At 39.6% G+C, this 16,084-nt stretch overlaps 1 protein-coding gene across 1 annotated transcript in view; it reads left to right on the top strand.

Moving 5' to 3' along the window:
• The window catches only part of htr2aa (5-hydroxytryptamine (serotonin) receptor 2A, genome duplicate a), a 58,884-nt gene that overhangs the window by 20,245 nt on the left and 22,555 nt on the right, over positions 1–16,084 (top strand). The window contains exon 2 of the mRNA XM_034886085.1: positions 10,933–11,133. Coding sequence (XP_034741976.1) covers positions 10,933–11,133 — 201 coding nt within the window. The remainder of the gene's footprint in view (positions 1–10,932; positions 11,134–16,084) is intronic.

Below are 16,084 nucleotides of genomic sequence, written 5' to 3' on the forward strand. Positions count from 1 at the left end.
GAGGGAGGGCTGTAGCGCAGCAGAGAGCAAGGGGGAGGGACCTGTAAGGTGTGCTTGTTCAAATTTTTAGGCTAAGTCTTCGTTTTCTCAGAACTACCTACTGCAGCTTTAATGACTTGGGAGAAGATGACTCATCTATGTCGCTCAGTGTCGCCATGGCTACTGCCAGACCCTCTGATTTCCTCTTCTCCTTCAGCTTTTCATTTCGCCGTCCTCCGTCTCTCACCTTGTGTCCATTTGTGAATGGCTCTCCCATTCAGGGCCGTTCAGTCACAAACGACTTCTTTCTTCTTTCTCTCGTTGAGCCTGTTACCTTTCTGGCATTTATGTTTTCATTCAGTCTGTGTTTTGATTTTTGGAAACTAAAATAAGTCCCCTCTGTACTTCAGGTGGAGGGATTCGGGTTTTTACATCTAATGCTACAAAGACACATTTACTGAAAAAAAGCAACATAGGTTGTTTGATCTAGCATCATTCTGACAATTTACATTCAGTTTTTTTTGTTAGAATTACTAAACACAGGCCTGAAACACACACACACAAACACACAGGACCTATTCATGCACTAATGGAGAGATGTCAGTTTAAGAGTAAGCTGTTGTGGGGGTTCGGTGCCTTGCTCAAGTGCACCTGGCAGTGCCCAGGAGGTGAACTGGGATCTCTCCAGCTACCAGTCCACCACCATACATTGGTACATAAGGGGACTTGAACCAGTCCTGTTCTCATCACTATATATAATATAATTATATAAATAATATATATAATATATAATAACCAATGCAACCAGTGTGCATTACTCACTATGTGCAGTTAGTCACACTTTGCATCCTTTGTTTGGGAATATCCCGTATTACACGTTACAAACTTTATTATGGGGCAGTGCAATACTTTACAATATCAGGGCCTGTGCAATATGAACTTAATTTTATGATCTTGCTTGTCCTCATATACCTCATGTTTTCCTCGGGTCAAATTCACCGGTTTTCCTATATCAATGTTCTTTTTAATTCCCAAAAATAACATGATAGATTCCACACAACGCTCTTTGGCAAGTACAAATCTCTACTTTAATTAATTTTGGGGTGTCCTATTCAATTTTATAGAATTTGAAAAAAAATTGAAGTAGTTTTGAAATAATATTGAGTAAAAGTTGACATGTTCCTGTCTGTGATTATTCATCAACATACTTTCCTTTAATTTTAGTCTAAATAATTCCTCAATTCTGCTTCCTATGGACTGTGTTACTGCCCCACTGTCCCTCTTTTGCCGTCGGGGGGCCTCCAATTTGGACGACCTGACGCTCGGTCGGAAGGCGGGCACTGCTGGCGGTCGGACTCAAATGGGCAATCTGATTGGTGGAAAGCTAACACGGACACGAAGAGCGGGATGAGCGAGACTAGAGTCCCTCAAACTGACCTTTGTGGATCTGAAATTACGATTCAGCAGCTGTGTGTGTGTGTTGTCTGTGTGTGTGTGTGTGTGTGTCTGTGCGGGCGGGCTGTGCTAAAGCCTAGAAATATTTTACTAATGTGCTGCTATAATAACAATGAAATGCTGTGTTACTGACTTTTAGGGTTTTGTTGGTCCTGAAAACACCTCCCTGTAAGACCAGCACGCCCAGAATGCACCTGAACACACCTCCCTGTAAGACCGCACCTTGAATGTCAGAGTGTCGCTACTGCTATGTATTTAAACTGAAATAATTAGCTGTTCGGGAGGAAATTGATCTAAGGTTAGTTGTCCAAAACATACAAGTTTGGTGCTTTAAGCCTCCCCATAAGAAGCACAAAGAGAAAACTCCCTCTGGGACTGATAGAATATCACGTTATTATTACCAGCTCCACGACCTCTGACGCTGATGACCTTGATCTGGAGTGAATTATCTTCGGGGAGAATTTCTTTACACATGTACTCAGACAAACACACACACACACATTTCATTCACACAAACACACAGACACAAACACACAGACAAACACACACACATTACTTTCACACACATTCACACCAACACATTACATACACACACACACACACACACACACACACACACACACGCACACACAAACACTCGTCGGCTGAGGAGTTACTTTTTCAGAGCGGAGGAAACTGCTGCTGTGGTTTTACACTCAACATGTTGTGACATTGTCACCTCTGCCGTGTTCCTCTCAAACCGCCGGCAGCGGCGTTTCTGCTTGGTCGGCTGGTAAAACACACACACACAAACACACACACACACACACCCACACACTACAACCTGGAATTGCACTCTTCAGTACCTGACACCAATTAAACCCAGGCAGCTCTGCACTACTCTATGATATAATATACTCTAACTAACTACTCTAATGGTAGTTCTTAGTCTTATTAGTTTTTATTTTATCCTATTGTTATTCATGTATATTTTATGTATGTATATTATATCCTAGTATTTTATTTATATTTATATTCTGTGACTGATTTTGCTGCTGTAACACTGTAATTTATTTTTTTATTGGGGTCAATATCTTTCTATCTATCTATCTATCTATCTATCTATCTATCTATCTAGTCCTTACTTAGGTACAGTCAGGGCCCTCACACTCTGCTTCTGATTGGCTAGTAGTCCTTATCTAGGTACTGTCAGGGCACGCCCTCATACTCTGCTCCTGACTCGCTAGTAGTCCTTACCTAGGTACTGTCAGGCCCTCATACTCTGCTTCTGACTGGCTAGTAGTCCTTACCTAGGTACTGTCAGGGCCCTCATTCTCTGCTTCTGACTGGCTAGTAGTCCTTAGTGCCAGGGATGTGCACAGGTACGGACTAATGTTGCCCGGGCAACTGCCCGTTTGGCCTCATTGGCTTAGCTGACTCTCTGTTGAACAAGCCTAAAAACTCTTTCTTTCTGTATAAAACATCTCTTTCTTCTACTACACATAGGAAAAACATGAAGGAAAGGAAGAGAGGAGGAAAAGAAAATATATATGTATATATATGTATATATACATATATATATATATGTATATATATATGTATATATACATATATATATATATATATGTATATATATATATATATATTTATATACACACCGTGAGGAAAATAAGTATTTGAACACCCTGCTATTTTGCAAGTTTTCCCACTTAGAAATCATGGAGGAGTCTGAAATGGTCATCGTAGGTGCATGTCCACTTTGAGAGACATAATCTAAAAAATAAAATTCATAAATCACAATGTATGATTTTTTAACTATTTATTTGCATGATACAGCTGCAAATAAGTATTTAACAGCTTGACTACTAAGGTTGTGTGGTTAAACAGCTAGGCTCTGTGTGTGATCTGAAGGTCTTAAAACGGCGGTAGTTTAGATCTCTGGTTGTTATTCTGCCGTGAGGTGGTGACGTCTGGGGATTGATGCAGTGGGAGTGGCAATCGTTTTTAAAACTTTAATGGTTAAAGTTATGTGATTAGACAGTTAGCCTGTGTGTGATTTCCAGGATGTCATAGTCAGGGTTTTAATCTGTCTATGGCTTATTTTTTATTCCGTTTTTAGCTAGCTTGCTGGTTAGCTGCATCAGTCATTTGCCTGGAGCCTAAGGCGTGGTGACGTTGGGTGGTGTGCGTGCATTAGTGGCCAATGAATAGTAGCTAAAATCGCGACGCAGCATTAATGTGTCGGGTGTGGTTTTCAGGCTAAGATATACACGTGTGTGTGTGTGTGTTTTGAAAACTTTTTTTTCTCCGTATTTTGGGTAATGCGTCTGTTGAAACCCCACTTCCCAGAGGTTGAGTTGATACTCCAACCAAAAGTGTTACACCCTCCGGAGAGGAGCTGTGATCAATTGCAGCAAGCGGTTTATGCACTACAAAGTTCTCGGGTGTTAAGTGCCCATGACCTAGATGTCTTAGACACAGCTGGAAACAGGGGACAACAATGGTGAGTGTGTTTGAATGGTGATGGGTGCATAGCATGCTGGGGGGGGTTTCTTTTGTCTTTGAAGGAGCTGTGTGTGATCAACATATTTTGTGATTTTATCACCTAGGTATGGAATGATGTTTGAAGAGTTATCACTAGCAACAAGACATGACGGAGGTCTAAATGATCAGGAAGCCTGTCTGCAACCCCCGGGATATTCAGAGGGTAGTATAAGCTTTCTTACATCGTACACTGCCCATGTGGGTGGATCACGGGGTAGCTGCCATCAGTCAGATCACAGCTATATAACCAGCCATCCTCTTGACCACTATGTACCAGTAGCACCAGCTGTCGCGCACTTAGCATTATCTGAGGTTGAAGCGTTTTTTTGCGTCCTGTGGTGACACTGGCCATTAACAAGACCCATCCGTTTCTAAAATTAATCTCATAAATGCTAAATTAGACAATCTACAAGGCAACTAAAAAACACTAAACTTCTAGACATCATTGCATCATTAGTTTCACAGATACAATGCCTTAAGACGCAACAGTGGCCTCAATTCTCATACATAGTCAAGTTATTGTAATTAAAAGAGAAAACACCAATGATATAGTTTACTATCAGCAGGTTAACTAGATATGGAGCCGCTGCTCCAAAAAACAAAATCTAAACATATAGGGAATTTTGACCGCGATGATGATGATGCGTTAATGTCATTGCTCGAAAAAAACCCGAAGAGTGAATGCAATCATGAAAAAGATATTGAAATGAGTTAAAAAATGTCATCGATCAAATACGACCCAATTAGGGAATATGATTATGAATTGAATGAAGAGTCAGACACAACTAGCAGAACATAAAAAATTGGATAACAGTAATAATGACACTGATTACGAGGCTGATGATGCGGCGTTAGTGTCATTGCCCGGAAACGAGCCAAACAGCGACTACAGTTATGATAAATGTATGGAAAAGTGGCAGAATATTTTAAATAAATGGAGAGCAAACATCATCTACAAACATTTCTATTGTCCAGACAATCTACCGTCTACCAGGCAACAACTATAATACAGACTCTTTTCTGGAACAAATTTTACAAGTTTTGCAGAGTAATGATACTTCATTCCCAGAGGATTCGCTAGAATTCGTTGTTACAGTCGCCGGCAACTTGTCAGGGGGATCACGGTGTAGACTGGGTACTGTTGGCTACGACGAAATAATAGAACGAAAGATTAATTCGCTGTTTGATCCAATGAACACTGGGAACGGACTTTGCTTCAGTATCTGTCTTGCACACCACGTTAACAAGGTTCTGTCTCAAATTGAGAAGCTAAACTATGCAAAGCAACTACAGAGTGATCTGGGATTTGAAAATTCACACCGTGTTTCATTTTCTGATGTTGACAGATATCAGAAGCATTTGAAAATTAAAATTGTAATATTCCATCACATCGTAGGATGTAAAAAAACACATCTTTTTAAAACACATGGCGAGGCCAGACGTGAATACGGCGTGGATCTATCTGCATGATGATCATTACTACCTCATTAAAAATGAAACAGCATTTTTTGGTGCTGATTACGTGTGGGATGCGTGTTACAGCCCATACACAAACGTTCTTACACATACCTTTAGTAAGGGATGCCTCTTCCAGTGGAAGCTTAAAGATGAGCATTTATGTTGCATTACTTTGATTAGGGTGAATTGGCTTAAGTTTAATGCCGTATGAGCTGAGGTGTTTCACAAGCGGTTATTAATTTTTTTTCCCATATAATGTGTGTTATACAGTGTGTTTTCAGACACCTGGAAATAAAATACGGTCTACGGACTGTAAACGTATATGCAAATCCAAACATTGTTTAGCTCAACATAAGCTAATGAATGCAAAACATCGCTTTGTCCCTTGCGACAGGTTGAAATACTGCGATAATTGTGGAAAGACTTGCCAAGTGTGGAAAAAAGCCCACGTTTGTAAACTGTTAAAATGTACACACTGCTGCAAAGACATGATAGGCCCAAAACATGAATGCTACATACAACCTCTCCAAAAAACACAAGCCGGTGCTAAATGCATCTTCTATTATTTTGTCACCAAGAGGACAGACGTGTTCCTAATTTTATCTGCAGTATGGATATGGAGGGCGCTAAGCACTGTTTTTCAGGCCCAAACTGTGTTGCTTCATTCGTCAATCATTTCAGAAAACCCCGTTATGGCACCACCTATACAGCACATAATACGTCAGGGTTTGACAGCTACATGCTGGAATATTTTGGAATACAGAATATCTGTACGTCACTGATAATGAGAGGGTCCCACGTTATTTCGATGCTCATTTCTTTTAGCTTCCTCCCAATGTTGCTAGCTAAAACTCCTGCAGCTATGGGATTCACTGATATGCTGAAAGGTTACTTTCCAAATACCTTTAATACACGGGAGAATGAAAACTACATTGTCCCCCACCACGCGCTGTTCTACTATGGGTATGATACTATGTCCAGCCGATTCAAAGAAAACTTTCATGGAATAGTACCATACCGTTAAAGGCACACAGTTCAACCTCAACAAAGAGCTGGCTCGCTACTGCGTTAAGGATGTTGCTGTTTTGCTTAAAGTATGCAATATGTATTTGGAATAGAGATGTTCCGATTCCGATACCAGTATCGGAAATGCCTCTGATACTGCCGAAAATGATGGCATCAGTATCGGCAAGTACTGAATTCCAGGCACCGATCCGATACCACATAAACTATTAGAAATAGGAATCTATTTACTTGTTAGCTCGGACACAGTTCTTCTTCGCCGCTCTTAAAATAGTTGCGCTGCTGTTGTAGAGGGGCGAAGAAGAATTGATCACTTAACGCCGCCTTAAAACAAGCTAACATTAGCGCATCATGTCGGCAATTTGGCAGTACTTTACAGTGGATGTTCCCACCGGTAAGACGGTGACACGTAACATACTGTATGCAAAGAAGCAATTTCAAGGGGTGGCACGAGTGTTTCAACACCAGCAACTTAATTAAACATTTGAAGACGCGTCTCGCTAAAGAGCACAACGAATTTAAATTAATTAAAGCTAAGGGGGAAAAAAGGACGAACTGCAGCAGCAAACTCTGGCAACTTTTTTCCAGCGACGAGATAAATTTCCCAAAAACAGACAAAAAGCATCAACGATAACCAACAAAGTTTTGGAGTTTAGTGTCCTGGTGACAACTTTGAGGTGCGACAGTTTTCATTTCTATCATATCTAGTTAACCTGTTGATAGTAAACTATATCATTGGTGTTTTTTCTTTTAATTACAATAACTTGACTATGAATGAGAATTGAGAGCACCGTCGCGTCTTAAGGCATTCTATCTGTGCAGCTAATGATGCAATAATGTCTAGAAGGTTATTGTTTTTTTCTTGTACATCGCCTTGTAGAGTGTCTAAATTTAGAATCGGATATATCTTGTTAATGAATAGTATCACCACAGGACCCAAAAAAACGCTTCAACCTCAGATAATGCCAAGTGCTTTAGAGCTGGTGCCACTGGTACATAGTAGTCAAGAGGATGGCTGGTTATATATCTCTGATCTGACTGATGGCAGCTACCCCGTGATCCACCCACATGGGCAGTGTACGATGTAAGAAAGCTTATACTACCCTCTGAATATCCAGGGGGTTGTAGACAGGCTTCCTGATCATTTAGACCTCCGTCATGTCTTGTTGCTAGTGATACCTCTTCAATAATCATTCCATACCTAGGTGATAAAATCACAAAATGTGTTAATCACACACAGCTCCTTCAAAGAAAAAAGAAAACCCCCCCAGCATGCTATGAACCCATCACCATTCAAACACACTCACCATTGTTGTCCCCCCCGTTTCCAGCTGTGTCTGAGACGTCTGGGTCATGGCCACTTAACACCCGAGGACTTTGTAGTGCATAAACGGCTTGCCGCAATTGATCACAGCTCTTCTCCGGAGGGTGTAACACTTTTGGTTGGAGTAACAACTCAACCAACTCATATATATATATATATATATATACAAATATATATATATTTATATACACTTATTGCTACCTCAATCTCTACGCCAGGAACCACGGAACCGGGGGTTAGTTGGGATGGTTGGTGTTTGGGGGTCCGCTATAAGCCTGGACGGCACCAGTGCTTGGATGGGTCTCTGTGTTAGCTGTACACACATGCATGCTTTTTTTTCAAAAACACAACAAACATATTTGGCTCTTATTTTCCACTCACCAGAATAGCCCTTTTTCCCTGCCTTTGTAGGCGGTTTAATAGCTGCAAGCTGGCGCTCTTCACACCTTTTTAAAGAAAAGGATAAATAAACAAATAAAATATTACTGCTATATTACACCATCGATGCCTACAAGGCATCAATGCATGCTATATATTTGTAAAATTGTATTCACCTTTTTAAATAGATGCTCCAACATATGCATGTCCATAGATTATCTTCTCTGTAGAGTTATCTGTTCAAACAGACTGAATGATCACATGCAACAAAAACAGAACATTTGTTTATATTCATGAATAAAGGAAGTTAGAATAGGCTTTAAACCAGAATTTTTACCAAGAGTTTTTACTCACCCGTGGATGGTAACTTTTGTTGTGCACCTCAAAATGTAAATTTAACCAGAAAAAAAGCTATAACACCTGATAACTCAAACTATGCAGACTATCCACCAGGCTAACTGAAACAAGTGGTAAAAAGCGAGAATTTGCAAAGGAATTAAAAAAACGCAATACTGCGTGCTAACTGTTCTTTGGCACCTCAAAATGAGAATTTCACAAGAACAAACGCGTAGTAACACACCGTATGCAGACTAGCTAGCAGGATAGGGAAAGAAGTGACCAGTCAAGACTTTCCCTGCGGTAGTCTGAAAACCACACCCCAGCGCGACACATTACTAATTACCAACTTATACCACTATTTCACGTACACCACGCCTTAGGCTACAGGCAAATGGCTGAGACAGCTAACCAGCAAGTTAGCTAAAAACAAAATAAAAGATAAGCAATAGACAGGTTAAAACCTTGATTATTACATCCTGGAAATCACACACAGGCTAACTGTCTAATCACATACCTTTAACTATTAGTGTTTCAAAAACAATTCCATCAGATTTGAGCACAACTGCGCGACTTTCACTGTCTACCATAAGTCCTTACTTTTAGGGGGTGAAGTCCCCTCACCCTAATACTCCATGATTTACATGCTCGCGCATGACTGTTACAAGTGCTTCACACGCATGAGCGCGCAAATGTTACGCTCAAAGGTCCCCATTTTTGGGGGGGAATTTGAGACCCACCTTTTCAGGAGGGATTTGGACAAAATTTGAAATGTAATCTTTTTTTAAGTATTTTACAATACCTTTTTTTGACGGCACATTACTTCAGTCCAACTTCTGCTCATTGTCCATTGTTTGCCTTTTTTTCTTGTGTGTTTACTTGGCTATAGAAATGATTTAATATCGATAACACATTTCTATTTTAATATTATCATAAATTGAAAAATAAACCATTTAATGGCACTTTCTGGAGAGTTTTTTTGCAAAAACATGGAGAAATCAAGTCTTACATGATATTTGCAAAACTGTAGGGTTAAGAGCCTTTGCATTGTTGTAGTATCAACAGGTTTTAGGGCATTTAGCATTTACATTATTAATTTCTTATGATATAAGAACTGACCCGGACAATGTTCCAAACATAATGAACCACACGAAGAGACAGGAGCATATGTCAGCAACAGCTGAGAAGATTTGGGTCTGTGGTGAATAGGTCCAGGGGTTCCTGCCTGGTGTAGGGACCAGGGACCCAAAGTTAAATTAATGTTGAGGGATTAACTACGACCCCTGAAATTCTAAAGAATAAGAACCATTGAGTTACATGAATTCTAATCATTTAACCTTTGTGCCAAGGCTCAGTAATGTTTGGCCCTCATCCTCTGGGCCCCACTTACTGTATTTACTTTTTGGGAAAATAAAGACTATTTGTTCATTTTATAAAACATCAAATTAATTACGTACAGTTTCATTTAGAGATGCACCGAGGTTAGAGAAACACAATAGTGGCCCAACATTGCAGTATAGTATATATAGTATAGTATATATAGTTTTGTATATATAGTATAGTATAGCTCAGATGTGTTTCATTGGATTTCTGACAGACACAGAGGCCCATTCGGGTCTCTGGTCTCTGACAAAGTTTAGAGGAGGCTGTACGCTCCTCATCATCGGAGGTCTGCACGGATGCAAAGCGTCACCGCCCACAGCAGAGCGAGTCCACTAACATGAACTTAAGTTGCTACATTAGCCGCGCTGCTCACCTCTATCTTTACAGAGAGAGTGGTCACGAAGCGACGGACGGTCTGTGATACTCAGAGCTCATACCTGAAGCCGGGAATGCACATGGGATGGATTGTAAAAAAAATGTTCTCAGTTTACGACAATTCGAAACGTCCACAGTCAGGGAGCGCTCTTGAACCCCGTCACAGTCTCTGAAAGCACAACTAGTCGGTCACGAGTGGCTCAACAGGTAGATCTATAGATAAACTCATCTTTAAGAAATCTTACTGACCGGGCTGACACTTAGCGTGAGATATCGGGGGTGTGGCGTGTGAGCGTGTGAAACCAGTCAAATGCGTGTGTCTCACGGCCAATGAGTGAGAGTTGGCAGCCCTGTCTTTATTAATCCTTTGCGGATGAATCCTGCAGGGAAATTGAAATTTCCAGCAGCAGTTTTTAGCAAAATACAGTATAGCGAGTAAAAGAGGAAGACAGTATAAATATAATGGTAATAAAAATAATAAAAATAAAAATAACAATAAAAACAATAAAATAGAAACCTTTAAAAGTGACATAAAAAGACATCTACCACAAATTATCAAAGTGTCAGTGTTGAGTCAAGTGTGCGTCTACATTTCTAGGCCAGTTCAAAGGATCTGTATATGCTATATAATAAGGTTATTATTAACTCAAAGAGATTTTAACAGAAAACTAAACAGTTTTTTACCCCCCCCCCCGCAGATTATGGGTGGCCGCTGCCCTCTGAACTCTGTCCGATCTGGATCTACCTGGATGTCCTGTTCTCCACGGCGTCCATCATGCACCTGTGTGCCATCTCTCTGGATCGGTACATCGGCATACGCAACCCGATCCACCACAGCCGTTTCAACTCCCACACCAAGGCACGCATTAAGATCACAGCGGTGTGGACTATTTCAGTCGGTAGGAACACACACACATGAACACACACATACTCAGACACACACACACACACACACATACTCAGGCACACACACACAAACACCTCCTGGGCACTGACTTACATCATCCTGTTTCATGGCCAGAATATGAGAACTATACGTGTGTGAAAGGTGGCAACTCAGACCAATTCTGCACGGATTGTTGGGTAATTTCCATTTTCTTTATTGTGAATCTATATTGATACACGGGCCGAGTCAACGCTTGCGAGGGGCCGGATTTGGCCCCCGGGCCTTGAGTTGGACATGTACATTAAACCCAGAGAGGCAAGAACTGTCAACAAAACCCATTTAGGACAGACGAGGAGTCATAAACAAGGAAGGGGGCTAAATAATTCACCAAATTTAACCCCAAGTTCAACCAAAAACATCATAGCTTGCACTTTCTGACTGTCTTCCATCAGAGTGCAGTTTGTCTTTCATATCATACAGGAAGAAAACCATTAACCCTCATGTTGTCCTCAGGTCAAATTGATCCATTTTCCTTTATCATTTGTTCTTTTTAATTACACCAAATAACATGATTGATTCCACACAACACTCTTTGGCAAGTACAAATCTCTACTTTGATATTATTATCTACCTATTCAATTTTATAGCATTTGAAAAACAATTAGAATTGTTTTTGAAATAGTATTGAGAAAAAGTTGACACATTCCAGTCTATGATTATCCATCAACATACTTTTCCTTTCATTTTAATTAATTCATTCTAATTTCTGCTATTCTAACTCAAACATTAGGCATCATTTCCTATAAATTAGGTTTACTGACCATAAATTCCCCAAATAACTGTAAAACTAGAGTTAATAAGTTATAATGTAATAAGTGTTAAGTAGTGTTGGAAATGTCAAAAAATAAGTTTCAAAAGTGTTGAAAACATCAATTAATAGGCTCAACAACAGTGTTGATTTTCAATTTTGACAGAAAGACAACACAAGTGTTAAACATTTCTTTATCTAAAATTGGGTTTCTTTTTAACCAAATTACAACAAAAAAGGATGAATTCCATTTTGGAAAAACAATGAATCACTTTCAATGAATTTCGGGTGTAAATTGAAATAGTTTCTAATCAGAATCCTTTCAGAAACTCATCCATTCAACATACGCTCCTCTGATCTTAACTATTAGTCCAAATAATTCATAGTTTCTGCTTTATTAGCTCAAATATTAGGTATAATTCTATTTTAGAGGGGGTTATTGACCATGGATTCCATTCCAAGTATTGTAAAACTAGTGGTAGTAATGTGGGGGTAGTGAAATAAAAAAATGATAACAATGTGTTGAAAATGTCAAATGTAAAAAAAAGGGTAAAGAGAGAGCAAGGAGAACAGTATGATTCTTTATTTCAGTTCCAAGCTGCAGAAAGAAAAACCATCAGTAATTGTTCAACTTTTCCACTTTCCTGCCCTATCAGGTTTGTTTTCCTCTTTGTTAGTCACCATATTTCACGCTAAGCTAATTAACTAATTATGAGCAATGGAGGTATCCAGGTGGCAGTGCTCCCGGCCGTCTGATTTTATGAAACCAACTGATGTCAGGAACATTACAGATCGACGTCAGTGCTGTTAAAGGTGTCCTGCCACATAAAATGTTAGGATTTGATACCATAAATGAAATGTAACTGAATTGAAATTAAATTAAATTAATTCATTTTAAAGATGCCCTGCCACAATTACAATTTTTTACTTGCATTCTGTGCAATCTGTCAGGTCTGTGTGTGTGTGTGTGTGTGTGTGTTTGTGTGTGTGTGTGTGTGTGTGTGTGTGTCTCTGTCAGCTCTAGCCCACTGAAAAGAAACAAGAGGATAAATCAGACCAATCACAACAGGTGGTCAGTCTGACGTCATGCTGCCTGAGCTCATTAATATTCACGAGCTGGGTAAAGGATGCTTATAGCCAGGCTCTCATTGGCTAGCTGTTAGCCAATCAGAGGCTACATGTTGTCTCCTTTAGTATCATATAACTGTTTAGAACAAGGCCAAGACTTTGAGGGGTTGAGACAGCAGTTACGTTGAAGGTTAGCGCACGGCTAATTTACCGACGTTAGCGTACCTTAGCCGGCTCTTGTAAAGTAAAAGCTAAAGTAAAGAGATAAGATTATAAACGGTAAAAAAGGTGAGAAATTCCACTTTACCTTAACACCATTAAATTAACTGAAAACATTAATGGATAACTTAAATTTGTATTTTAACAGATATTTTTTATAGAACGTTAGCCAATAAGTGTCTGCACGTGGACACAGTGACGCTAAAACACTGATGTTATTACTGGTATAAGGTAACAAAAAGGTAACAGCTATAATAACATGTAACTGGGTCAATGACGTGACGCCTACATTTTCTGTCCGGTTGTAGTTTCTTGAGCTTAAAAGTTCAAAATTTCCTAATAATTCACCATGTTTTAGTAAAATGTGTCCCCTCCATGAAACCATATGTTAATTTGACAAAATAAATTGGAATTACATATGTTTTATGTGCTTAAAGGGTTAAAATGTCATGTGGTGCGACCGTCCGACCATAACTGTTGGTTTTCTAAATCTTCCTAAATTTATTTTTTCTCCCTTTTGGCATGTTTTCTAATGTGTGTTGTAATCCCATATGAAATTTCAGATGTGTTGAACAGATATTTCCCCCATAGCATGCAAACAAATATTGTCCGAACCTGTCTCTTTCATGAAATATCATGTGGCGCGACCATCAAGAAATTTCTATTTCGGGAATTTTATTTTGAATTCCACTCAGAGACAGGAATCTGCATCATTCACCAATTAGCAGAGATGTAAATGTGCTGTATTTATATAGCGCTTTTCCAGTCTTAAGAACTGCTCACAGCGCTTTTACATCTACAGGAAACATTCACCATTCACACACATTCATACACTGTGGCCGGGGCTGCCGTACAAGGTGCCACCTGCTCATCAGATAAACACTCACACACATTCACACTCCGATGCGCAGCACCGGGGGCAACTCGGGGTTCAGTGTCTTGCCCAAGGACACTTCGACAATGACTGCAGCGGCGGGGATCGAACCACCAACCTTCCGATTGGCAGGCAACCGCTCTACTACTGAGCCAAAGCCGCCCCGAGAGAGAGCACATGGAAGAAGCAAGCAGGTCTGTAACCCTCTCTCCTTTTTTTAGAAGTAATGTTTGTAAGTGCTGGTATGCAGTTTCCATATTTGGATGTCATGCGGTATGACCTCAAAAAGAAAACAATAAAGTAGTGTTATTTACAAATGTATATTTTGGTAATATACTTCAAGGTGACCTTATGTGAGAAACTAGCTAGTTTTGTGGCACAGGCTAATGCTAGCCCTAGAAATCTTGACAGAATGTAAAAATATCATGTGGTGCAACCGAATATCATGTGGTGCAACTATTGTAGATTACTTCCAATGATTGATATACTGTACAAATTTACATTTTTGTGTTATTTTCATGATTTATACAAACAATTGATTATTTTTTTAAATATGTAGAGCAGACTTTATCTATTTATCTAGTTTTATCTAGATTTCTTTTAGCATTTTAGGGAGAAAGGGCTTAATGAAGTATACTGAGAAAAATACATACAAAATAAGTGACAATATGTCTTTTTACCAACATAACTTTGTTTTAAATATTTAATTAATTAATTTTTTAACAGATGCCACTGTCAAGCGAAGATAAGTCTGCGCGCCACAGAGAGCGTGTCAATTCAGACCCTGCAGCAAGAGCAGCGTACCTTGCCAGGAGAAGAGAAAGGTTTGTTCTCAAATGTGGAAAAACAATGAATTGATATGAAACATTAAAATGATTAAATTAAAAGTAATCCTGTTTATTTTCTGTGTAGGTAATACATTTTTTTTAACATTACATTAAAACAAAAGTGGATAGAAGGCCTATGCCATAGATTTATAAATTATACTGTTTGTTTTAGCTATCAGAGAAGAAAGCAACAGGGAAAGATACATTATGTTAAATCAAGTGAACTGCAAGACAGAGAGAGAAAGAAGCAGAGAGAGAAATGGAGGGCTGCAACCAGGGCTTACACGGACAGAAAAAATATGGCAAACCCAGTATTAGACCTCACACCACCATCTATGGAGGAGACACTTCCACCAGTTCTCCTTAACATAGTTGTAGTTCCAGAGCCAGCAAAAAACGTAATTCCAGAGCCAGCAGAAAACTTAGTTCCAGAGCCAGCAGAAAACGTAGTTCCAGAGCAAAACGTAATTCCTTTGGACCCAATAGTGAATAATGATTTTAATCCACCAGTGGTGTCCACGCCAGTGAGAGATGAGAAAAGGAAAACTTCAAATCAGAAACGCTGCACAAGACTGCAGAGGGAGAAGAAAGCGCTTAAAAAACAAGTGTTGTATCTGAGGAAAAAGCTAATGGAAATGAGAAAACTAAACGATGCACGTAGAAAGAGGAGTGAGAGGATGTCCATAGCAAGGCAAAAGCAAGGTCTAAGTGGAAAGGTCGAGCAAAAGAGACAAAAGAAATTGTTTACAGAGAGAAGGCAAGCTGTTATACAGTTTTTGACCAGAGATGAAAACAGTTTTCTTTTACCAGGGAAAAAAGATACTATCACCAAAAATAAACTGAAAGCACAAAGAAGTTTTAACAAAGCCTCTTACTGAGCTTCATACACAGTATCAGACAGAGGTAGAACAGCATCTAGCCATGTCTTATAGACAGTTCACTCGAAACCGGCCCTTTTACATCACAGAGCCAAAGACCAGGGACAGGGATACATGTGCGTGTTCAGAGCATGAGAACATTCGGCTGTTGGTGAACCAACTGGCAAAGAGAGGGCTGCTAAAGACCACTAGTATCTCAGAGTTAGTGGGAGTAATTGTGTGTGACACTAAAAATAAAGCATGCATGGATCGAGTTTGTCCCAAGTGCTGCTTTGAAGAGATTGACATGC

The sequence above is a fragment of the Etheostoma cragini genome, chromosome 11 (assembly GCF_013103735.1).
Source record: "Etheostoma cragini isolate CJK2018 chromosome 11, CSU_Ecrag_1.0, whole genome shotgun sequence".
Lineage (NCBI taxonomy): Eukaryota > Metazoa > Chordata > Actinopteri > Perciformes > Percidae > Etheostoma > Etheostoma cragini.